The sequence below is a fragment of the Lonchura striata genome, chromosome 18, assembly GCF_046129695.1.
Source record: "Lonchura striata isolate bLonStr1 chromosome 18, bLonStr1.mat, whole genome shotgun sequence".
Classification (NCBI taxonomy): domain Eukaryota; kingdom Metazoa; phylum Chordata; class Aves; order Passeriformes; family Estrildidae; genus Lonchura; species Lonchura striata.
In genome coordinates, this window is record NC_134620.1 from 4,195,146 (window position 1) to 4,221,990 (window position 26,845).

Sequence of the window (26,845 nt, forward strand, 5' to 3'; positions counted from 1 at the left end):
CAGTGAGAATTAAACCAGATTAAGACAATTCAGCAGATGAACACACATTAGTGCTGATGATGCACGAGTCCAGCCTCTTTCGCAGCTTCTTGACAGTGTATGTTTGCTAAAAGAGCTCCTTGGGAACACAGAGCACTGTTTAAAGTCAGTAGGTGTCTTTATGGTACATTATCTGCCCAGTCAGCAAGTACAGCCATTTTGAACTATTTTTACGGATAGGGAGACTCTTTCTCAGGAAGATTTGGGATGGCACAACCTCGTATCTCAGCCTACCTCCCCCCTGATATAGACCCCACCAAAGCTGCTCTGGCCTTTGGGAGGAGAGCCCTTCCTAAACTGAATGAGGAGTTGCAGTCTGCTGAGCTGCTGACGCAGCAGCGGGCGCTGATGGCTCTCTGCGATCTGGTCCACGACCCAGAAAAAGTCTACCAGGCAATAGCATTAGGTAAGTGGTCTGTTCTCACTAGAAATGACACACTGGAGCAGGCTGAGGGGGCAACTCCACTTTCTTCCATTACTTTTTCCTTACAATATCTTTGATGATGCAAGATACCCAGGAAAATTTTCTATTGTAAATGCAGGTGAACCCATGGGAAGAAATGGTGATGTCTGACTCAATTCAGAAGGCTGAATGATTTCTTTATTATAACTATGCTAAAATACATTAATATACTATATAAAAAGGAAGATACTAAAACTACATACTACTTTCTCTATCTCTAACACAACTTGTGACCCTTTCCTGAGAGTCCAGCCACAGGTGGGTTGGATTGGCCATCAAACTCAAAAAATCCTCACCAGAATCCAATCAAGCACTCATTCCAGGTAAACAATTCTCCAAACACATTCTACATAGGAAAAACAAGGAGCAGGAATAGAAATTGTTTTCTCTTTCATTTCTCTCTGTGCACCTCCATGAAAAATCCTGAGAGTGAGAGAAACGTGCTTGCCACAAATTTCCTATTTGTTTTACTGTAAAATCACCTTAGAAAGGTAAAGAATGTTATAATACCATATACATGACAGTTATTATGAGAATTATCATCACTTTAGGATTCATCACTGGATCACTGTAAGTTTTATCAACTCCTAAATACAAAAGTAGCGCAGAATCTTTCTTTCCATAAAATCAAAGAATTGTTAAAGTTGGGAAAGACCTCTGAGATAATCCAGTTCAACTGTTAACTCTGCCCTGCCATGATCCCCACTAAACCATGTCCCCAGACTTTATTCTGATTTTAGCTAATTCCTAACATAGGCTAATAAAAAACCTCCTACCTAATTGGTTCAAAGTTAGAACCCCTTCACCATCATCACCCACTCACCTGGAACTTAATGAGAAATTAGAAAAGAAAGGAATATAACCAAATTTATCTTACTCATCAGGACTACATCTGGCCACAACTTTGTGAAAGCCTGGAAGAATCTTGAGTATTGATTTTGTGGGGGGGAAAACCCCTAACCACAAGCTCATTTTTGCAATTTTTAGCAGTCTGTGGTATATCTACATGGCTCATTGTATAACACAGAAAAAAAAAATCTTTGTTTGCTATTGCTTTTTTCTCCATTTACTTCCTTTGTACTCTTTTCCTAGTCATGTTCAAAATTTATTAAGTTAGTGTTTGATGATCAGTTGATTGCCAAAGCAATGTGAGATTGTTGTTAGTTTGGGGTTGTTAGGTTTTTTGGCTTTGGTGAGTGCCATATGTGCATACACAACCATTAATGGTTCACCACATTTATTTCGGTTCAAAAAAGACAAGTGAGTGTCAATCCTGCAAAAACATGCTTTTCTAAAGACATCAATATCTCTACTGACTTATTTTTAGAGTTATGTCACTTTATATTTGCAGGATTAGGATTTAACTTGATAAGGAGTCAGGAGCTTGTTTGTAGCGTGACATTTTTGGCAGTAGGCCTTGAAATTTGGAAGTTTCTTCCTTACTTGAAATATGACAATGAGAATTTCACTGTCAGGACAAGCTCAAAATCCTGAGGCACTTCAAATTGTGAGATAAATGATGAATATTGCTATTTAAAATTAATGCTGGAAGTAAGAAATGTTAACATGAATTCTGATGTCTCATAGGATTCTTGGCTAGCCTGAAGACTTTGCTGGTGCATCAAGACCAAACTGTCAGGCAAAAAACAACAGAAGTTCTCTCTATAATGGCTTTGCATAGTATTGGCAGGTAGGTGCAATCCCAAAGTTTACTGAACTGTGAGGGAAGTGATTTTTCAGTGAGAAATCAGAACTGAGCTCCTAAGTTTTGTCATACAGATGCAGCATAAAGAAGAGCAGTGAGTGAGGATTAAATATCTCAAACATATGCAAGTTTTATTATGTTGTGCTAAATCTGTCCTCCATTGTTGGTTTTAGGGAAGGGCTAATACGAAGTGGAGTCATTTCTGCCCTCGCTGGGCTCCTGGATGATCCAGTAGATATCTGTCGGAAGAACACCCATCAGATTTTTGACATGCTGGCAAAATTACCTGAAGGTAGGAGGTTTTAAGCAGTTAAGTACTCACATAGACAACGCAGAGCAGAAATCAGGTAAATTCACCTATGTTCCAAATTTAATTTATTCCATTTCCCTTGAAACTAATATTTTAAACCAGTATCTTGTCTATTTTTGCTTATGTTAGTTTTCTTTAGTTAACTTTATTAGGTTTTATGCATGTTAAGGCCACCTCCTCAAGATAGAGTGCCCTGCATGCTTGAATTGGTATTTCATAATCTTGTATCAAAATTTCACTTATTCCCTTCTGTTCAAAGTCTGGATCAGCTGTTCATCACAGTGCATTTGTTTCATAAGTGTTTTAATCTGAACATTAGTCTTAAACTTCTCTTCCAGTTGATAAAAATTATGCTTTTAAAAACAAAATTTCAGTAGAAATTATCAGTTAAAAAGCCATGCTGTTTAAATTCATAGCAAAGTATATTGTCTGAGAAATTCCGTTTCATTACTGATGCTTAAAAAGAATTAAATGAAAGCTTAGAGCCTTACTAATTGTACATGAATTCTGAAAAATCTAAAGATGTATTTTTTACTTACAAGCAATCCTTTTGAAAATCTTCAATAATATGAAGGATATTAATAACGTTGGACTAAACAACTTTGTGAAGATCAGTATGGAAAAGTCTGTAAAAGCAGCTCTGAGTAATTGCTCTTGGAAAAGGTGTTTTTTTGAGTCATGTATTCTGTTTATTTAGATAAAAATATAATGTATCTATAAAAATATACATGCCTGTATACATGCTGGAAGATAAATCCTGGAGCAGAATTGTGTCAGTGTAGAATAGACTCACATACGGAGGGCAATTTAAAAGGAAAACGAAAAGGTGCAAAACTTTTTGCTGTGAGGCAATTCGGGGAAGTATCAGGGCTAACCACAAGTATTTTCCAATAAGTAGTAAGAGTCACAAGGCCTGACATCATTCATTTGACACATTACAGATACAGAAATAGTCTCTTCTTGGTAATTCAGCCCTTTTCAGTTAGCCAAGAAACTGTCTTTCTCTTTGCATTCACTTCTACATCTCACATCCAGAAAATGGGATAGGGTGTTGTCCTAGGGTAACAGATGTACCTTGGATCAGCTGGAGGAGGTCAGCAACTGCAGCACTCCTCAGCACTCCTCAGCTCTATTTGTGCTGTTCTCTAGAGCTGAGGTAATTTGCAGGGCCAATAAAGCAACGTGTTCTGTGCTAGACAAAAAGGAACAGAAACTGTACATGCCCTTGGCATGAAGTGTAGCTGTTTTAACTGGGAAGTGGTCAGTGACTCCAGCTAGCTCTATGCCAGGCCACCTGGTCTTTCTCCAAACAGGAATAATTTTGGAAAATGTGGTTATTTTGAGCAAATCCACTTTCCAAGTATTTTTGATTCCTAAATATAAGGATGTGTACCAGTATCTTCCAGGAACTGTGGGATAGTTAAAAACGAAAAGGTGGGAGAATGCACGAAGACTGGGAGAACACTGAAGAGTAACATTTCCAGAATAAACAACAACTTAGTAAAAAAAAATTAATGGGCAGAAGAAAGACAAAAATAGATAGATATATGTGTTCAGTAGGATAGAAGATAGAAGAGGGAGAAGGGCCAGCAGGAGGAGAAAATTAGGAATATTAAAGAAATTAATATCAAAACTTCCTATCTTTATAAAAACAATTAGTTGACATATATAATAGTTGATAATGTTAGTGAAAGGGTGTTATGCAATGATGAATGACCTTGGAAATAGCAACTGCAGAAATAGTTCTAGGAAAAAATATCTTTTATTATGGTGTGATTAACACTTGCCCATTACCTATCCTGCCATTTATGGGTACTTAATCCTTTCAGGCAAAGATTGAGGTGGAATGGATGGGGCAATGGATTTTTAAGCTTGCCAGAACCTCTATTTGGGAAGAGCCCAAGAGATAATATTTTCTCCTACACTGCTGACTCTTAGTGTCTCCATTCTTTCACCCTTGAAAAATCATAGTCAATTGAATGTGTGGATAAGGACTCTTTAAGGATACATTTTTCCCTTGTTTTGCTGTATGGAGTGCAAATGCTGAAAAGACAGATGGCATTCTTACTGCAGCAGATGGGACATCTCTTCTGTGAATGTCATTGTTGTCCAGGTGAAGTGAAATCCCAGCTGTATTAATGCAGCTCTTTCAGGTGGCAGTGCACTACATCACTGATAAAAATGAGAACTGAGAAAATAGATGCAAATTTATTGCATGATTTATCCAGGTGGATGACTAAGAGTCAAGGGATTTAATTTCAGCACCTGTCTTCAGCCAACAGACTTTTTCGTTCTAGCTTTGATATGCCTCAATTTTCTTATACAATCAGAATTTTTTGTACAGAAAACTCTGTAGAAAACATAATTTATTTTAATATCTTGAATTCTTCAGAGAGAAAACAGAGTAACCATGAATTACTCAGAATACTAAAATCAAAAACATCATAGGAATTGAATTATTAGAGAGTTAATAGCAAGAAATTGCTATTCAGAAAACATAATTATGTGACTTGATTATTTAAACATAATTATTTACTTCTTTGTTCCTCCCCATGCCTCTGATTTTAAGTCAAGTAGGAGCACAGGTGGTGCTTCACTTTCATTTCTCCTTTCCAAGATAGCTTTCTCTCAATGAGGAGTGGAACTGGCTGCTTTCCTTTAGAAATCCTCTTGGGCCATTGTTAAAATGTCCTAGGTTCTCCTCTTTGTCATCTCTAATACTTATGGTAGAAAGACCTTCTTAGTTTAATAAAGATTTGCTTTTTAATATAAAGTGTTGGTTACCCTCCTGATAATTGACTACACTTTTGGTTTTATCCAGCTTTCTTACTTTGAAGCTATGCTGCAATGAATGCTGGTGTTTTCTCGTCTCCTCTTTCAGTAATCTGAATAGGCCACAGTCCAATGAAAGAAAGAGGTGAAGGAGACACAACATCTAGTAGGCCATTCATTGGAAAAGGGAGCCTTGACTCACTTCCCACATTTTCCACAATTTAGCCAACTAATAATTGGATATTACATGTAAAAAGGCAAATTAGACTAGAAATACTGCACAATTTCCCAGGTAAATGATAGCAATTTAATAGTATACAAAGTTTAGAGGAACTTGTACCAGCAATTACTGTGTACAGATTTAGTTTTTACAGATTCGTAAACTTGCCAAGCCAAGCAGTCTGAGTGCAAATATCCCAAGCAGGCAGCAGCTCTTCACTACAAGTGAGACCTAAAAACTCTTTGTGTGTCATGATGGACAGATCTCTGTGCATCTTTAGACTCTGAAGGCACAGCTTCATTTGCTCTCTTGCCTCTACTCTCCAGGTGTAACAATTGGCAAGGAATGCTTAAAGGGACCCCATGTCTTCAGTACAGGGATAAAATATCTTGTTCAAAATTGTCAGATTAGAAGAAAACTTCACAAGCATTATCCAATTAAGTAACTGTTGTAACACTACTTAATGAACACACTATAGACACATTCAGTATCATTTGAATTATTTATTTTTGAAGTGGACAATTTAAATGTTGATGTTATTAACCATTTTGTTTTAATTTTCTTAGAGCCCTTGGCTGAGATTTCTTGCACTAATCATAGTACATAAGGGGAACAAAAGTAGAAGGTGATTTTCCAGTGTGCATGTGTGTCTGTGTCTCTGTGTACGTATGTGCTTTACAGTTATCAAACATTTATTTACACACCAACTTTACACTGATGTCTTTAAGAAGTCTTTTCTATGGCAGGGGAAAGAACCAAAGACTCAGGTCTATATAATCCATATGAGATTTTCCAGTGTAGTCCCACAGAGCTTCTTATGCATTCTTTTGCAGGAATGTTATCCAGTAGTGTTTCTTTATGAGATGAAACCTGGAGCTGAGGATTGCATCTCTTCAGTTTCCTTAACTTCACTAAACTGTAAATAATTTAAATTATATAAATTGAAATAACAAGACATTTAGTTATTGTTCATATCGCTCATCTTTAACCTTCTAATAACACATCACATTTAAAAAATAATTTTAAAAACCAACAAAAAAAGACTTTTGAGGTTATACACTACACAATCTCCATGGCTCCTGCTTCTTGGGAAATCTGTTATAATATTACAATACCCAGAAGGTATTTGGAGCAGTGGAACAGAATTGTCCGTTGGCAACTTTCACATTCAGCAATCCAGACACTACAACAATAATTTAAAAAATTGCTTTGTGATTTATTTTTTAAATCTGTATTAAAAAAGGAACACTAACCTATTTCTTAAATATAATTTGGTTTTTCATGAAACACCACAAGATTTGGCAAAAAAAGATGTAAAAGAAGACTGTTTTGATGTATAAAACTCCTTAACAGTAGAAGAAACACCGACCTTAATTTGGCCTATTCAAAGATTCATTTCATATAGTTTTGCTGCATATTTGAAGCCATAAAGAGCAGAAAGAGCTGCTAGTCAGTTAGGAACTCACAAAACAGTTGCGCACCAACAATTCCTTTAATAGGCAAGGTGTCCATGAGAAACAGTAAAGTAAAGCAGAGGTGTGTACATAGTATATGCTGAGAGTCATGTGCATGTGCATACATGATGGATGTGTACATACCCTTGACTGTGGATACCAATATTGTGGGTGCATGCCCACTCTCTACAGATTTAAGTAGTATTTTGCTTAAACACTCTCATTCAGTAGGTTCTGGTTTGAACTAGCTTTTCTCCCCGACACAAGCATTCTGCTCCCCACCCTGCAAACAAGTTCATCTATCACTCACCAGATTTATATTTTTACGTCAATAAAATTTTAGGACAACTGGGTGAAGAGTAATTTCTTACACAGAACATGATAACACTCCCACTGTAGGAAATGGAATGAAACAAATGGAATAAAAGTGCAGTGACTGTGGTGAAACATCTCCACAGAGTTTGGCCTCAATCTCTTTTATTTTTGTTTTTGTCTGGGGTTTTTGGTTGGGTTTTTTTTTTCACTGGGGGTGTTTGGTTTTCTTGGAGAGGAGGCTCTCACTCTCCAGAACATATATTTGGGGAAAATGATGTAGCAGGTTAAGGGGGCATAAGAGGAACTGTGTTCATATATCAGATTTCCCCCTTTTCTCTCCTTGGGCTATTAAGCATTGCCCAATTTTTTTTCCACTGGAAGTGGAAGAAGTTAGCCCATTTTTTATCACTCCAGGAAAACAGATTAAACCCAAGGATTCTTAGCAGAGGCCAATGTATTTGAGATTGTTCTGAATGATAACATCTGTCACTGCATCAAACACAAATTGTATGTTACTGGTATCAGTGGCACAGGTGAAGTGTGAGTAGATCTCCTTGGTCTCCTTGTTGCGATTCAAGTCCTCAAACTGGCGTTGGATGTAGACTGCTGCCTCCTCGTAAGTGTTTTGGCCTTTGTATTCAGGAAAGCAGACTGTTAAGGGGATGCGTCGGATTTTTTCTGCCAGCAGATCTTTCTTATTCAAAAAAAGGATGAGGGAAGTGTTGATAAACCAGTTGTTGTTGCAGATGGAATCAAACAGACGCAAACTTTCTGCCATTCGACTCTGTAGGAGAGGAAACAACAGTGTCAGCAATAGTGCTTCAGCAGAACTGTGGAAAGCTCACAGTTCTGTCTGCTGCCCTGAGCAGGTAAAGTCCATTTAAGAACAATTGACCATGACCACCATAATTATGTTTGGAAATTAAAATCTAATGCTGCTGCAGACTGAAAGAAGAGAGGTCTTTTTTAAAAAAATCAGTGGCTGTCTTGAGTGTTCCTCGGGTATTGCTGCCACTGTGACACGGATGCAGCTGGAGCTGTCCATGGTACCAAGCTCTTGGGAGGCTATTTATTGTTGGTTTACAACAATAAAAGGTGAAAATAAATGTAATGTTTCAAATAGAAAATATTATATATTATTAAAATAAGTATCACTCCAGTAAAAAAGTAGATACAGAAAATGTCATAATCAGGCATTTTGGCAAGGTCAATATTTTTCTAGCCTGTTTAGATTTCAGGAAATGTTATGCATACATCATGAGTCATGGGAGTGATCCAGGGTAAGTGAACAGCAGGGATTTGGGATATCAAAAACCAAGGGTATATTTGGTTTACAAGACTATTTGCAAATATGTATGTGTTCCATTTGTCTGGCTTGTGTTCAGAGGGGATAAAAAAAATCAGAGCCTGGGCAGTTTTGCTGTTGTTTAACTGTGAAGTATTCTGGCCAGTTCTCCAGTTTGGAAGGAACAAACAGTGGAGGAAAGATGATAACTTTGGCTTTTAACAAAAACAAAGTATTTCTAATATAAATTCTAAATTCTCCTGAAATTTGTTGTGTCTAGTGCATCTCCCTTGACCTCGGTAGAGTCACCTGCTGAGAGGAAGAGATAATAATCATGCACTGTTTATTATACAAAAACTAATATTAAATATAATTTATTTAAAATTTACTTTTTATTTTGTATTATTTGAAAATGAAATGTTTCAAAGGAAATCTTCAACAGTTTTGATCATCATTGTTACACTAAAACTGTATACTAAAAAAATGCCCCTTAAAAATGCATTGCTGAAATAGGAGCAGACTGGTTTACATAAGCTTTTAAAATTACCTGTTATATTTTCCTCACTTTGTGTTATTACTCCTTTTCATTTGCTAAGGGTCGCCTTGGTCAGAACTGCATCGTGTGTTCTCTGAGTTCCATGAAGGCTCTGATTTAGCTCTGTGTTTACAGTGAAACCCAGGGCTGGTGGCAGTTTCTGGTCATTCCCAAAGCCCTGGGAGTGCTGGGAAGGCTGGCACTGCCTGGGCAGCCAGGGGCAAAGCTGACTCACCAGCCTCTTGAGGCACACTGAAACACAAGCTCAGTCAGACAGTTCTGATTTAGGAGCTGTTTGTTTACTTCTTTGTAAGGTGGGGTCATCTGACACTCCAGCCTAGTTTATATAGAGACAGATTTATAGGTGTAAAAACATAGCTTTAAAAATATGTTTGTGCATTTCTTTTCATAGTGCAAACACCAACACATCAGATAATCCCCTGAAACATCATAGATCTGTTTTCAAATAATCAGGATTTCCTTTCCTGATTTTGTAGCTGATAAATAACCAAGCAAAAACTATTTATCTCAGTTGAAATTCCTTTGCTACTAATAGTCTGAAAAAACATCTTTTAGAGCTAATGTAGGTTTTTGCCAACTCTCAGAATAATCATACCAACAGGATATTGCCTTTTAAGATGTTTGTGTTTGTTACTGTATTTAGTAGTGAATCATAACACTGTCCCTCTACTACCAAATCCTCCATTGGAATCTGTAACCCAAGGACAAAAGCAGACAGTTAAAACCCTTCCATAAATTGGGAGATATTATGAACACATACAAGAGGGCAGACAGTTTTAAATTATTGTAAACTTGGTGATCTCTTGTAGGATGTAAAGAAAATATTAGTAAATTGTTGATCCTGACACCTAAGAAATGCTTTCTTCAATGTAATATTTAATATTAGCTCAATATCTGAGAGTTGTAATATCTTTAACTAAACTGAATACCATTTCTTTTAGTTAAAAAACAAATAAGCCAACCAAGAATCATTTCCAATAAAGATGCAGGTGATATTATGCCACTGCTAGGCTGTGGTTGCAGGGTATAAATGTGTGATATATCCTGGGAAATGAACTCCCCAAAGGCAGGTCATGATTTTAATAGCCAAAGAAGGAAAAGGTATCACTGAACAATGAAAAAATGTATCAGAAAGGAAAACCCAAGTCTTACAATCTTACAGTCATATAGTGGTTCAGTCTGGAAGGGAGCTTAAATAAACCATCAAGTTCCAAATCTCCTGCCATGGCTATGGACACCTTCCACTCTCACCCAGCCTGGCCTTGAATGCTTCCAGGGATGGAACATCCAAAAATTCTCTGGGCAACCTGTGCCAGTGTCTCCCCAGTCTCACAGGGAAGAGTTTCTTATTAATACCTAATCTGAATCTACTGTCCTCCAGTCTGAAGTCATTCCCCCTTGTCCTGTCACTGCAGGCCCTTGTATTTTGTCTCTCTCCAACTTTCTTGCAGGTTCCTTGCATGTACTGGGAGGCCACAGTGAGGTCACCCCTAACCCTTGTCTTCTCCAGGCTGAACAATCCAATTTTTCTCAGCCTTTCCTTATATGAGAAGTGCTCCATCCCACTGATCAACTTGGTGGCCCTCCTCTGGACTCACTCTGTTCTTCCTGTGCTGGGACCCCAGGGCTGCATGCAGCTCTGCAGGTGGGTTCTCACCCCAGTGGGGCAGAGGGGCAGAATCCCCCCCTCCCCTGTGTCCACACTGGGGGCTCAGCCCAGCACAGGGAGGTTTCTGCATCCCAGCACACGTGGACAGGGCAGGGCCAGCCCTCACCCACCAGCATCCCTGAGTCCTTCTCCCCAGCACTGCTCCATCTCCTCATCCCACATGATTTCTTGCCATATCTTAAGTGATATATCCACAGTTCTAAGGTCAAGGCTGACACTAAACATACATGGTATATCCACTCATAAACTCCCAGCATAACAGGCTCATTTCTGCTTTTGACAATATTGTAAAATTACTTTACATATCACAGGGAAAGTAAACTTGAGAGGGTTATGGCTTATTATAATAAAAATAAATTGTTATATGACCCCCAAAGGTGTAATAAAACATAGTAAAATAATGATAGGCATTCTTCTCTGCAGTGTCTTTTCCAGTTCTGGAATCCTGAAGGGAGTACATAGCCAGGTGGTCAGAAAAAAATGTGCTGCTGTAATTTTATAATTATACACAAGCTGGGGGATAAGCAAGATAATGTCAATGCCTTACCCAGATGGCCTTGTTGGGGGCTAATTGCAAATTCTTCTCTGAGCATAAGAACAAGGAATTGGTTGCTTAAGGGAAAGGAACATGCTAAGGAACAGATGGCTGCTTCTATGCTTCCAATAGTTTGCAGAGGCACAAACATCCCTGGTCATCTTCTGGAACAGTAGAGGTGTGCTTAGCAGGAAAGAGTTCTGAACAAGTAAGCATTTTCAAAAGGGAAGACCCAGTTATCAAGATAGCAAGTAATTAAAAGAACAGAGCTTGTAAATGGAGCCAAATTGTAATGTAGTATCTCCTTTCAGCTTTCACGTTAAAGCTTTCTAGTCACAGCTGGGAGAGCTTTGAAATTAAAAATGAAAAATTATAAAGAGAGAAACTATCATAAATAGGGGAATTAACTGTCATTTGTATAAAAGCTTAAGAACTTCATCTTTCAGGCATTATATTTCTTTCATCATCATTATTTTAAAACGAGTAGGCACTTGGATTTGAAAACCCTAGCTAAACCAATTAAAATTTATCTTGAGTAAGCCATAAACAATAATGAATAAAATTTGTGCAGGAATAGTAATATTTACTTTCTAGAAAAGTTAGAAAATCTTTGAATGTCAGTAAATCTTGGAATAACCAGTGGAAGCTATTGCCATTTTCCTGTAGAGACTTTCCTTGCAATAGTGGCTGACATTTAGCATATGCTGATAGCTATGAGCTATTTCACAAAATGGCATGAAACTCTCTTTTTCAAATATCTTCTTTAGAGATCCATGACTTAAAATCTTCTGAAGAAAGCAGATGAAGCTAAAGTATTTGAGGAAGAATAGTGGGGTAAAAAGGTGATTGAATCAGTTGGATGTTTTTTCTTAAGGTTAATAGACAAAAAAAAAATTGAATCCATTCTGAAATAACTGCAGTCTACAAAACAAATGAAGGAAATACCATTGCCCAGGATGCTCATAGTCAAAGTAGTTCAGGAATTCAAGCTATGCTCGAGTAAAGGCAGAGGGAAAACAGAAGAATTTCACAAACAAAAATACAGAAAGCAAGTGATAGCTTGGGTAAATACAAAAAGATACTCTTTTCTTGTAAAAAAGACTACAATGAGTGCTAGTTGGAATGTCCTTCCTGTGTAGCAGTCAGACAGTCCTGACTGAGTGCTGGCTAAGAGGTATACAAAACTATTGTAGGATTCATCTTTTGCTCAAAGAAAGAAGACTTCTACAAGAATGTATATGCTCATGTGGCTGCTGGACAAAATGGGAAAAGTTATGATAATTTAATGAGTTTTTAATATTTTCTTTCATCTAAATATCCAAAAGAAGAAACTGTCTGTTGGAGAGAAGTAAATAGACTTAATCCAACACCTCTCAAAGAAATTACCAGCCCCACTGACATAGAATTAAATTGGGATAAAACTCTTTACCTGGGTTATCCTTTGTATATCTGTTTTTAGCCTTGACATCTCCCAGAAGGGATGGGGTAAGCAATAGGCATTTGACTAGACAGAATTGTTCTGGTTTCTAAACTTTTTCTTCCCAATCCTAGGAGCCCAAAATTTTCCTGGAAAATGTTGGTATTCTAAACTGTCAAAATTAGAAGAGGTGACATAGAAGAGTAAGTCCCACTGTGAATTCACTAAGAAGTGTTCTTAAGTCACTTAGCAGCTTAACTTATTCTCCCAGCAGTCAACCTCATTATCCCATCACCCAAACAATGTATTACATTGGTGTAAAACCACTGCAGGAAATCCTGCTCAGTCACGTTGTAAACAAAATAGGAAGGAACTCTGGATAAGTAAAAGTAGCGATGTCAATATGGCACCTATCATACAGATACACACTTGCACATGCCATCTATTTATGTCCTTCCTACCAAAATGCCTTCCAATGTCCTGTGTATAGGAGGACTGTGAAGTGTAGAGAGGTCAAAACCTAACATAGCATGTTAGTTTATGCCACCACAATGAAGGGAAGTTGAATGGGTTTTATATTGTAGGAGTATTGAATCACTACTATTAAATGAGCTTATAGAATGCTGAGAAACATATGTATTATGAAGTGGAGCCCTGAAGAAATATTGTGTGATTTTGATAGGGAGATATCTATTTCTATGGTGAGGGCAAAAGAAACTATTAAGCATGAAACAAGTTTGTTTTGAGTTTTTTAAAAATCAGTTTCATTCTTAAATCAGGAGGAAACTAAATATTAGCAAACAAAATTTGTAAGCTACCAAATCAATTCTTCTTTATTTTAAAGATAATGTCCTGTAATTTTTCGTACTTACAGCTTTTACATGCAAATGTATAACTGGTAGAGGAGGCAATAGTCAGTATTTGATACCTCTTGTTTAGAGAAACAAGGGAAAATAAACCTTATAAAGTGGTAGTGCAGCATACTATTTCCAATGATGGTTTCCTGTTGAATGTTGCTATTGTCTTTACATAGAACTCCTTAGATGATAACTGAATCTGGCAGTGTGAATGAGAATTACAAGAGGACCATTAGGCTTGGCTATTGTATAGGATGACAATGAACAACATCATGAATATTTTATCATGTATGTTCTCTGTGACTGAGAAAACCCTGCAGTGTTATTATGGCTTACTGTGGACTAAAGCAGACAAGGCAGATTTAATTGGGAATATTACTTTAACAGGGTCCTGAACATTTGTCTTTGAAAATTAATCCCTGAAACTTTTCAGGCCTGCAGCAAGTCATGTCTTAGGAGTGCATGCTCAGTTAAACATTGGTATGTAGTTGTTACATACATGTGTAATACTTGTACCAGTGACAGACAGGGGTAAAGCAATCTTTAATACTATCTATCAAAATTATTTTATATTCCTAGATCAGGAACAATGCAGAATTGTTAATCCTACTAAGTACAGTCTGACAACAAGGTATGGTTGTAGTAAAGGAAGCTGAGCTGAGAAAGAAGTTTGATTAAATTTCCTGACTGAAGGATTAGATTTTGAGCCAGAGGATTTCCAAGCAAAGGAGCAGGACAACAGGTGCTTCTGCTAGGACCTATAAATTAGAAGGAATTTAAAGAAAGGATATATAAAAAACTCTTAGAAGAACAGTGAAAAGGTTACTGAGTTCAGGGATCAGAAAGGGTGGGACATTTATCATTCCATAGAAATGCTAGAAGATCCAGACAAAGGCTATTCCTGTATGTCTGGCCAGAGTATTAAAGGCTGTTCCACAAACAAGAAAAGGGGAAAAAGAGAAATGGAGAAATACTCATAGGCTCATTTATTGCTTGTGACTGGCTATACATATCTCTTAAGTAAGCTGAAGTGCAGGACAAATATATTTAGAAGTGACAAAATGGGCATGTGACAGGTGTTATATTTATCATTACCCATAAGAGGATTCCAAGTCCAGAGGAAAGTTCTAGAAAAAGGTATGTTCAAGATAATAGAAATATGGGACAGCCAATATTGGTCCTGTGTCTGACATACAGCCATACAAGTCAACATTTCTGGGAAGCAGTAATAGGGATAGATTGGCAAAGTAATGCTGCTGCCACTGACAAAAGAAACTTAATGTCCCAATGGGCCAGCATAATAAAACCTACACATTTCCCAGACAGTGTCCAGCCAGGGCAATGCTGCCAGCCTGCAGTAAAAGTACCCAAGAGAATCACAAAATGGGCAGGTAGCTTGGTTTTTATCCTTAAGGGAGGGCTTGCTGTGTTTCAGTTGCTCAGCAAACAACTGTTAACACTGTGCTTTTACTGCCCCAAAGTCAGCAAAGTTTCATGCCACAGAAGCCTCTGGCTGCTGAGTTATGAGTGCATGCGGTCTGCTCCTCTGTGGATCATTTTGGGGCACAACCAGTACTAAGAGGGTAAACATCCCATAAAGGGAATATAAAAATAGATCTCCAGGGTCTTTCACAGTGCCAGCGAATTAAGATTTCCTGAGTACAAATTAGGATCTTCATGTCATTCCAAGCAGCATATTTGCAGCTTATAATATCTATGTTTGCTTTGGGGGTAGGAGTTTTTTAAGCATTGTACAGTATCCCAAGCAAGCTGCATAATTCTGGAAGTGAGCAAAAATCTAACTTAAGAACATTTTCTTGATAAAAGCATATTTATTTAAAATGTCACAGTTCTTGAAAATATATTGAAGGTATCATTTAAATCCATATTTCAATTGTAAATACCTGGATGTTTTATCCTTAGATTGAGCTTTTTATAGAATAATAGAGTCCAGCTTTTCTATTCCTGCTAATATATTTCATTTGCTTTCAACATTTACTCAGTGTTTTCAAGTGGGGTGGGTTTTTTGGTTTTGTTTTCTCCCAGGTCTTTTGATTGCTTGCTTAGCTCAAGGGTAAAAGGAGCATTTCAAGCATATATTCTACAAAGCTGAAATATTGGCATAGTTTTACACATAAAGTGATCCAGGACTTTGGCTGTCCTTGTTTGAAAGCCTTAAGCTTACTGTCAGCCTTCTGTGTCTAGACATTCATAGAATCAAAGAATGGTTTAAGTTGAAAGGGACCTTTAAGATCACCTAGGTCCAGCTCCTGCCCTGGCAGAGACACACTCTGCTAGACCAGGTTGCTCAGAGCCCCATCCAGCCTGGCCTTGGGACACTTCCAGGAATGGGGCATCCACAGCTTCTCCAGGCAACCTGTCCCAGGGCCTCACCACCTTCATAGTTAATAATTTCTTCCTAATTTCCAGTCTGCATCTACCCAGAAGACAACTTAACTCTGACCTTCAAGTAGAAGCTGGGGGAGCTGAGCTTGTTTGTGCTGGCAAAGAAGAGGCCAGAGGGGACAGCCTACAATTACTTGAAGTAATAGTGACACAGAACTTTTCCCAGCAGTGTTAGAGGAAAGAATAAGCAGCAATGAACATGAATTGAAGTTTGTGAAGTTCAGAGTAGATGTTAGGTTTCCTCCAGAAGACTAGCACAGCTCTGCAACAATTTGCTGGGTTTTGTGAAATCTACTTCCATAGAGGATTTTCACTCAACTAACTGATAAAGCCATAGCTGGCCTGATTTACTGCTGGCAGTAGTCCAGACCTTTAGGGATCACATCCAGCCTACATTTCTGTAATTCCAAGCAATTTAAAAACATATTTATAGTTGAATGCATAAATAAGAAGTCAATTTTATATACACAGTTCTGAGCAGGTCTCAAACTTTGCTCCCAAAGAGAAGAATTCAAGCACAAGGACTGTCCTTTGATGGAAAGAGTCTCTATCCTGTTGCTAATGCAGGATGAAAAGGAAATAGTTAATTAATGGAGTTGTGGCCTTTCTGGAATATCCAGGGTTTACTCTTTTCTGTTCTTTGATGCTCTCTGGTCCTTGGAATAGCCCTTAAGCTACTGAAATAGGGCAGAAATCTCTAAGAGAACTACACAGGAATACACAAGTGAAAAGAGAAATGGTTATCCATTCTTTCAGGCTACTGACTAACCTACTTTTGTACAGTTTATTCATAACCCAAGTTTTTGCTGATACTGTCTGTGTAAAGAAAGAATACTTTTCATTGCACATTCTTTGAAATGGGCAGTTTTCTAATACATTACAGGGTGGGAAAGGGTATTAATAGGGTGACTATTGCTTTCTGGCAATTGTCTTAATTGAAGTAAAACAATATATTGGCTACATAAGAGGAAATTAATATTTATTTTTAAAATGGCAGGGGAACAGATTGCAAAATCTTGTGCCTGTGAATGCCATTTCTCTGGAGAAAATAACCATATGATATAAAGAGTGCTTATCAAATAAGTAAGTTTTCATTTCAACACACTCAAGCCCAGCTTTCAAACAAGACTCTCTGGATCTTTATGAGAGTCATTTGTAACAGTAGCATTAGAAAACAGAGAAAACCAGCAAGAATTATCATACACATAGAATAACTATCATATGAAGTTAAATAAACTAGTTCTTTTCAATCTGGAAAAAGAAATAGCTGAGGAAGAACATGACAGAGCTTATAAAACCATGAATGGTATGGAAATGTTGAATAGCAGATTATTTTTTCACCATCTCTTACAACACAAGAAGTAAGAAACATCAAATTCATTTATCTGACAGCAGACAAGTATTCCTTCCATACAGTGCATAATTAAATGTAAAACTCTGTCATGAGATGTTAGAGAATCATAATAGTAAAAGTCAAAAAAAGTGTAATTGGGTTCAAGAAGCAATTAAATTAAAAGGGCATTTAAACAGAGAAATCTTGTTGCAATCTGCTGTTCAGTTACCTGGGAGGGTAAATTCCAGGAAATATCAGTGTATGATTGATCTGTTCCCATAATTTTCCTAAATGTCCATTGTTGCCCACAGCTAGACACAAACTGCTGCAGGTACTGGCTGTGACCTAGTACAGCTGATCTGTGTGTTTGGGCTGTCAGAACAGCTCATCCTCAGGGAGAAATCATTGTTTATCTCCCTGTTGGTGAAAAATTCTCCTTTATGTAACCCATGTGAAATCACTTCAGTTCCCAGGCAATTTTGCCTTTCCCATTAGTCTTGCCCAGCTTAGAAAAAGTTTGTTGCGCACACTTCACCATCATTTGAAGCAGTGAGTGTTTCTCATTGAAAGGTAGGCAAAGGCTCTTGGCACTAAAGTACTGACCTCTAGTAATTTGCATTGTCCAGTGCTGGAGTGTTTAAATGACAGAAAGACAGACAGACAGACAAAGAAAGAAAGAAAGTGAGACTGGTTCACATTGATGCTGAACCAGTTTTCACCAGAATGAGTTGGCCAGTCATTTCATTCTTCAGTAGTATCTGAACAATAAAAGCAGCCTATTATACACCAAAAAAGGTAAATGGCCCTTTATACTGAGAAATTCACTGCAGGGGAAAAAAAGTCTCACAAACCCTGACACCATTTCTCAGACTGTGGGACATGGGGAGAGAGATGCCTCTTACCCTCACAGTTTAGGCAGCTGAAATTCTTGCAGGAGACTGGCTTATTGTTTTATTGCAACTTTGAAGATATTTTGAGTAGGATGCTTACAGAGTTTAGCACAGCAAGAGCTCTTGTGGGAACAAGAGCTGCATTCCCTTTGTAGCCTGTCCATGTTGCAAGATTAAGGTAGCAGGAGTAAAGTGGGTATTTTTAGCAGCCTTGCCTGTAATTCTCACAAAGTTCTTCCCATTGTGGGGGTTCTGAGGTTGCCTCCTACTAACCTGAAAGAAACCAAGGCTGAGGGGCACAAAGGTCAGTGTTCAGAGTCAAGAATGAAAAGGCAAGAGGAAGAAAGCTGAAGGGAAACTGCAAAGCAGCCTCAAGCAGAGGGCCTGAATCTGGGTCTGATCTTGGCAATTTTTGCATAAACTGAGACAAATACTAAGAGTGCAAAACCAGCATGTTTAGCATCATGGAGAATCTTGTCTTCACTTTCAATAAATTCTTTTGGTTTTAAGCAACATTATGGGGATTCATGACAAATCAGTTTCAAGAGATAATTTCTATGAAGTTATTTCAGAGCAATTGGAGAAGAATAAAAGAAATGGTGATGTATGCTGAAAAAACGGTTCTCCCATATTTGACATGGAAATTCTAAACTGTTGGGCTACAGAAAAAGAAGTAAAAATTATTTTGTTCGATCAGGACTATATTTAAGAGAACCCCAAACAACACAATGTTGTGGTCTCAGGTTATAGGAATACATTTTCTCTTCACTGAGCTCTGTCTCATTCAACTCACAGGATGGACGATGTCCTGTGCCAGTCAATATCTGTCTTTAGAGTCACAACTCAATTTATAGATTCATGCTTTACTATAGACTTGCTGTTTATGAACTGCTCAAAAACCAGAATTACTGGTTTCTTCTCAAGCTTATAATTATTGTATCTGAATATTTCATTGACTACATTTGTTTCCACAGCATGTTGTCAGATCAAGAGGTGCTGTTGAAAGGAACTTATAAATAGGGAATGAAACAATCTATACAATGAGAAATTATAGGGAAGAAACAATCCGTACAATGAGAAATTATAGTTAGAAGGAACCCAGTAATTCTAGACACCCAATCTAATTTTCTAGAACATAAATTTTCAGCACATATATTAATGTATTTAACAAAGATTAATAGGTTTTTCAAGATATCAGTGATGTCTAGTGTAGCTCTGAATAATCAGACCTACTAAAAATCAAATCACAGTGTCTCAAATTAGATTCCTTTGAGAAGAGTAAGGAAGAATGTGTACCTAAGAAAATTGTCATTTAGTAAACACATTTGGGACTAAAAAAGATCATGGACTTAATGCCAGGTTCTAGTCCAGTTTTTCAGTAGTGTTCCACTGCTTTAGCCACATTCACTTTCTGCTTTCCTGTAACCCTCTGTTCCATTCATTTCACATTTTCCTCCCTCTGCTAGAGATGATGGCAGTGTTCCTGCAGTTGACAGTCTTATTTATCACATGAGCCCCCATTAATCATAGAAAAATCATTGTATTCATTGAAAGAGGCATAAAATCTGTGGAAAAAACCTATCATCAATATAAAGCTGGAATCAAAATATACACAAACAAGACAGTCAAAATAAAGTTACAACAACATTCTCCCATTTACTAACTCTTGATTATTTGATTGCACCAGAGCACTTAAACTCCTCTCCACCTCATCCTCAACCCACAATGCTTCACAATTCAAACTTACTCCCAACCTCCTCACTCTTCCAGTGCTGTTTCCTCCTCTGACTTGAACATTCCAGATGAGAAACAGTGCTTATATAATTTTGTACCATTAGAGGCTGAGCAGATCTCCATAATAATGGTTTGTACCATTCATATTGGCACAGAAGCTTGCACAGTTTAAAACAATTCAAACTTGCAAAGGAATTAGGAAAAAACTCGGCACCTCTGAGACCCTGGCTGTGCCATCTGAAATATAAAGATCTTGTTAAAATAGTGAAATTCTTAATTGCTTTTCTTTTATAATAATGGTTGAAAATATTTTTCCCTGCAAATGAATAATTTTTTCAAATCACCATACATTTGACCATTTGCAGAAAGGCAGATTTATCCTGTCTCCAGCTTCCTCATGACTAGTTTAGTACAGTAATTTTGGTGTATTTAAGGGTCTCTCTAGGTATCAGAGAAAGAATCTGAGAAAGAATCTTAGCTGTGGCTACTTCTAAATGGATACTCTTGTATTATTCTAAAATTCCTTCTCTCCTACACTGGGAAAAAGTTCTTGTGGTACTTTAATCCTAGAATTTGCATTGCTAGAAGATAGGGCTGTGCCTTTTGTACATCCATCACCAAATTTCACTGTTGATTGTGTGTGTGAATTTCAGTGAGACCAGATTGTTTTTCCTTAAACTGCAAGATTCCATACATCTAACATATCACATAATTTATTTTATCTCGCCATTGAGTAATTCCAGCTGAAATTGATAGCTGAGATCAAGAGGGGCGTCAGATGTGCTGAGACAGTTACACAAGGAAGTGTCTCATGGGACTCTCCTGCTCTCAGGAGACAACAGAAACAGCTTTATTGGCTTATTTCAAAAACTGTAACATCTCTCTTGAACTGGTTCTTGTGGGATCACAAGGGGAATCACAGGAAGTGCTGGCGGAGTAATGACAAGTTGGAAAACAGCATAGAGCAACATGGAAGGAAAAAAGATAAGCTATTTGAACATTTGATTATTTCTGTTATTACAGAACTTTTTTTTTTTTTTAATGTTTACTAACTTTTGAAAAAAATACGAACTTTTTTAAAATGTTTACTCCATGTGAGTAACAATGCAGTAGTCTTGGCATCCTGCCTGATGTTTTTTGTAACAAATCAGCTTCTAGTGTTGTCTCTGTAAAATAACTCCTGTCTGGTTGGAGGACTCTTAATTAATACATCTAGGATTGAATCAAGAAAGGGACATTCTGAGAATTACTTATAACAGAGGAAACAAAGAGGAAAACTAACCAAGTTACAGGCATTTTCAGGCTGGAAGGGATTTCATTTATTGGTAAGGCTACTTATCACTTGTCCATTTCTCGGATTTCTTAAGGAAGTGTAGACTGATTTTCTATTCAACCCATTAAAAGGGAAAAAGCTCTTGGGTTGTGTACTGCCTTCCTATTTTCAACTTAGTGTTTAAATATTAGGTCAGAAATACTGTAATTAATTTTGTACCCAGTTATAACAGAAAATAATTTTGGTCTGGTGACTCCTGAACCTGTCCTAAGTACAGAGAGAGAACACGAGATGCCTTCTCCTCCAACTTCTGTTTTCCACTGCATTCATTTCAAGTCCCTCTTCAGGTTTCCATGGAAATAGCACAGAAGTGTGCTTATATTCTTGGCATTAAAATATTCATAAAAAGGGATAAAGAGATAGTTTAAATGACAGATGCTGTATTGCTGAAGCAGGCAGTCAAATTTAGGGTTCTTGTCTGTAAATGATCATGTGTGTAAGCGAATGCATTCTGTTGAGAGCAGGCCTAGAATAAATCCCTCACAGTGGTAGCAGAAGGGATAGGCAGGACAAACCTGACCTGCAGAGAAGGCAGGAATGAATTACAAGATTTCCCAGAACAATGCAAAATAAAATGCTGCTAAGATTTTGCTATTAGAAGTTGAACCCTTTCTCAAGGGAAGAGATGATTTAAGCTTACAGAACTATTTCTGTTAACTAAAAAAAATACTGCACAACTCCAAACTATTTAATTAAATTTTGAAATCTTACTTGTATAAAGCTTCTAATTCCTTCTAGTTATTGCAAATAGAATATTTGATACAAAATTAAAATTCTACCCTTTCAAAAAGGCTCTTATACATTTGAACTCCTGAGTACATTTAATGTTCTAAAATAAGTATAAAACCTCAACATTCTTTTAATCTTTGAAAATCTAACTGGAAGCAGAAAATGCATTGACTTAATTTATATTTTTATTCATTAATCTTATTCAGACTAATTATTTTGGTTGTTTACTCATTACAGAGATTTGGATCTTAAGCACTACTAAAATTCTAGTAGGATAACAAGCATTTATATTCTAGGAAATCTGTATTTCTGATTCAAAATATAAACTGTAGTCCTTAAAACACCATTGTATGGGCAGATTCCACTGCAGTACTTTGACCCTCAACGAGAATGGAGTACAGTATGTAATATAAAGGCAACTTTTAAAAATTTATGAAAAACAAATAGTAAATAGATGTATAATTTAAAAGCTTGCTGTTAGAACATTTACTAGAGGTTTTGTGTGGTTTTCATTTTCCAAGAAAAAAAAGTATTTTTAAAGGATAAGTCTGTGAAAATAAACAGTTAAATATGTCAAAATACTGTCCCTTTTAATAATCAAAGTCAAGAATGCTGTATTGACTTGTTTGCATGAAGTTACTATCAAAAAAATTTGCAAATCATAAGGCAGATGACCACTGCATACCAATGAAAATCTATCCAAATGTTTATTAGTCTTCATCTATAAAATCAGCCTGATTTCTGGCATGTTTTTTGGTAAATCCTTTTTTTGAAAGACATTCAAACAAGTGATATGCTAGCCAACTAAACCAATTATCCAAGCTCTGCATGCAACAAATACTCTGGGACATTTTTATGGTAAAAAGGTGTTTAAAGAAGTATATTTTTCAAAAAATACCCTTTTTTTTATAAGCCATACACATCTGGAACTGAGAAAAGCAAGACAGACAAGGAAGATTAAGTCACTGATGCAAGCTGATAGAACAATCAATAAATAAATCCCTCATCTCCACTGCTCTAACCCAGAAAAGAAACATTATAATATGGAAAAGTTTAGGAATTGTTGTTGTAGAGTCACTGCAGATATGCTCTTTTGACTGCATCTGTAAAGCTTAATAACTACAATTTAAAAAACAATACACCCCCTGTCATACACACTTCTGTATTATGATGCTGCCATTCAGGCCTCAGCTCTGGGGATTGGGCTCCTGGAACAGCAATGGATGACGTAAATACCAACGCTGAATCAAGAGCACATCAAAAGGAGCAGCAAGGACTTAGAGGAAGTGTTTGTCATCTGCTGAACAACGAGAGAGAACAGCAGGACACTAAACAACTATTGAAGCAAAGATCCTTTGAGGACACATTAGGGGATTTAGACAGCAGTGGCTCAATCATTCTCCCTGGAAGGTGCATTTGTCATCATATGACACTTCCATTTTATAAAAACTTACCTTCTTTCTCCCACCAGAAATGCCCCATGCCATAATCACAGCTGTATGACACAGATACCATTTTACCACTGAATTTTAAGAACAGTGGAGGTGTTTTATGTCCAGGATTTATTATCATAGAAAACCTGTTGGTATCCAGCTTGCACTTTTGGATAATCATGTAATTTCTCTGTTGTTCAGAGGATAATCATCTTCATAATAGTGAAAACACTAGAATTATAAAAGCATTTCTCAAGCTGTTCCAGAAAACTCTGATCACTTCTTCATGAGCATGCCCTAGAATCCCTTGTGTAAGGCAAACTGAGAAGGCACCTTGCAAAAGCCTTCAGTGGAAAAAAGGGTTACAATTTCTCTAAAATCTTCACATTAAGTAGAACCTGCAACTAACAGAAATCATATCATCTGTAAAATCCATATTCAGAATAATTTTCAACTAAATCTCTAACTAATAACTCAGTTACCTTCCATTCAAGATACATGCTGGCTACTTTGGAGCAAAAAACCTCAAGACATGGGACAGGGCTCCTCAGCAAAAATACTACTGCATAAATGTTAAAATCATATTATTTATTTATCTTTCTGCCTCTAGTGCAAAATTGAAAACTAATTATGCCATCTTTAACTTAATAATGATTTTTATAACTGGGATAAAAAAATGAAAAAAAACCAAAAACCAAACAGTATCTTTTTTTAGAGGTTTATGGATAGGAAAGACTTCAGATACCAAGTAATAAAGAGTGGAAAAATATTAGCAATCTACCAGCATGGCCTGTAAATTCAATACATAATCATGTAGGTGAGCCAAGACTTTATCTTATAACTCATCTTCTCTTTGCTGGCCAGCTGCACCTCACTTGACATTGCCCTGCTGTGTGACTGATGCCCTTTTAGCAGGAGCTGTTATTGAGTTATGTCAACTTCAAAAAGTGACATAGTGGTATTACAGATTGGGGATGAATTATTCATTAAAATAATTATATTGATGAGGAAGAATGATTGAAAAATCAAACTGGGGAAAGCTAGACTTTTTTCTTCTATATTTCTTAGCTGTACAGTGCCTCACTTCTCTCTGATATTGTACAAGAACTTCCCTATTTGTATTGTACCTATACACTGAGCAATACAACAAATTGCATATAAAACTGATTTCTAAATAGGAAAGTTAGCTTCATGAGTCAGAAAGCAAGATACCATCCAGGATCTATTTACCAATAAAGGAAACAATTGAGAATGTGCAGTATTAATAAAGAAAATTCATACTAATAAAAATTACCAATTTCCTCACAGCAAATAATGAATGCAAAGAGCACAGAAATACAGAAGTATTAATCAGGAAAGCAAAATACAAAGAATTAAAATCTGGAGCCTGGTTTTGCTCATATTAAAATCAATGGTAGTAATATTTTAATTCATTTTGCTGTTTGAAAACTATTATCAATAAAATGAAATCAGCATCTACAATATAATCTGCTGGAATTCTGTATAATTTCCCAGTATTGTTTCTTCAGTAAAACAAGTATTTCAACTATTTAAGCTGCATGTATGAAGATATAAATACATGGATTTTCATCATCTAGTTGTATCTTTTACATGACTCTTTGTTAAACCACTACACCCATCTAAGCCAGGAGCAGACAGGTTTCCCAGACAAGCTCTTCCCCACTGGCTCATCTTTTAGCACATGGGGACAGCCTGTCCTGCTCCTGTGCCTTTCACATTTCCTTCTTGAAGGATGTCCAGCTTTCCTGGCCTCAGGACTGTCCCCTCAAGGGACAGCCAGTCTCCTGAACAGGCCAAGTGCAAGGTGTCACTTCTGCTGAGTCCCTCCTTGATTTCTGAGAATTGCAAACACTCCCTTTGTGATTGCTGTGCCAAGACAGCCTGCAAGCAGCACATCACCTACCAGCTCTCCTATTCCTTCTGCAGAGTTTCTGGCCACCCGTTGCAGCACTCAGTGGTGCCAGTCATCCCTCCACATTTCTGTGAAGGCAGCTATGCCATGGTTTTCCTGCTGTGTAGTGCCTTCCAGCTCCCTGGTTTGTTGCCCATGCTGTGGGTGTAGGTGTAGATGCACTTCAGTTGAGCTACTGATCCAACCACCTTTTGGGAGGAATGAGCACTATTCCTACACATGACCAGGAATCATGACATGATCAGGCTTTTCCATGATTTCTAACACATCAATAACCTTTATGTCTTTGCCAGCTGAATCAGACTTAGCTGCCAGAGAAAAATTGGTTCAGTCTCTTTCCTAAAAAACCAGAATTAAACCCGCCACTATTTCAAGACAGTATTTATCTGACCTAACTTCCAGCCAGTTGTTCTTTGCCTTTCTCTGTTAGATGACGTATTTCTTTAAATATTGAGCATTTTTTTGGTCCTTCAGGTATTTATACATTAAGCAGGTACTTCACTTTTTTTTAGCTCTATAAAACTAATTAACCTTTTGAAACCTTTTTAAATGCTCTAAGTCTCAGTCTGGATTGCTGGATAGCAATGACAGCCACATGCTCTGCAGAACACTGCCTCCAGGACATTTTAGGCACAGCCACAAAGCATTTACTCTTGTCAACTTAAATTTGATATTTTTTTAACATATCTTTAACCTCCTTTGTTAACCTCTCACATTTCCAATTCAGTTGGATTTTTTTTTCCTTTTTCCATATGTGGGTTGTTGAGGGGTTATTTCTTTCTTTCTTTCTAATTTCTACTTTGATTTGATCTCTGAAGAACAGCAAAGGCACTTGGCAAGCTCTTGTTGGAGCCATCCCTCTCTGTGGCACTGCCAGGAGAATGCACACTATCAGACTACACCTAGTACAGGCTTTATAAAAATTAGTGTACTCTGACAAGTCCAATGACATCCCTAATCAGCATTACCAGAGTAATTGACACCAGCAGAATTCCAACTGATCTGGGGAAATATTAATGGCAATAAGCTCATTGCTCTGTCAGAGTTGCAAAGCTCAGGCTGCTGGAAGCACTGGGAGCTTTGGCAGGACCAGGCTGAAGCCATTGTCAGCAGCTGTGACACCCAGTGCTGTGCTGGCAGGGAAAGAGCAGAGGGAGAGAACATCAGGGTGCTGAACTGAGGGGCCCAGCCAGCCTGGAGGAGGTGCAGCACATCTGACACACCACCATGGCCTGCTACAAAATCAGTTTAGGCACAAGCTTTCTCCCCACAGCTTCTCATTTTATGCTAAATTGGCTTAAAATATTATCAAGAGTTTATTATTACTGATGGGAAATGGCTGGGAATTGGTTCCTATTAGCAAAGTAAAATATGGCCAATCAGTAAATAATGAGAAAAAGTACACAGAGTATGTGGACTGTGTATTTTGAAAGCAAGTAGTTTCAATCAGCTTAATA

At 37.3% G+C, this 26,845-nt stretch overlaps 2 protein-coding genes across 2 annotated transcripts in view; one reads left to right on the forward strand and one right to left on the reverse strand.

Annotated features, from left to right (window-relative positions):
• The first annotated feature begins 246 nt into the window (after window positions 1–246).
• The window catches only part of RSPH14 (radial spoke head 14 homolog), a 73,073-nt gene continuing 46,474 nt past the window's right edge, over window positions 247–26,845 (forward strand). Inside the window, exons 1-3 of the mRNA XM_077787129.1 lie at window positions 247–445; window positions 2,090–2,192; window positions 2,381–2,499. Of these exons, the coding sequence (XP_077643255.1) occupies window positions 247–445; window positions 2,090–2,192; window positions 2,381–2,499 (421 nt within the window). The remainder of the gene's footprint in view (window positions 446–2,089; window positions 2,193–2,380; window positions 2,500–26,845) is intronic.
• Window positions 5,993–26,845, reverse strand: part of GNAZ (G protein subunit alpha z) — a 49,553-nt gene continuing 28,700 nt past the window's right edge. The window contains exon 3 of the mRNA XM_021549917.2: window positions 5,993–8,062. Coding sequence (XP_021405592.1) covers window positions 7,718–8,062 — 345 coding nt within the window. The 3' untranslated portion in view covers window positions 5,993–7,717. The remainder of the gene's footprint in view (window positions 8,063–26,845) is intronic.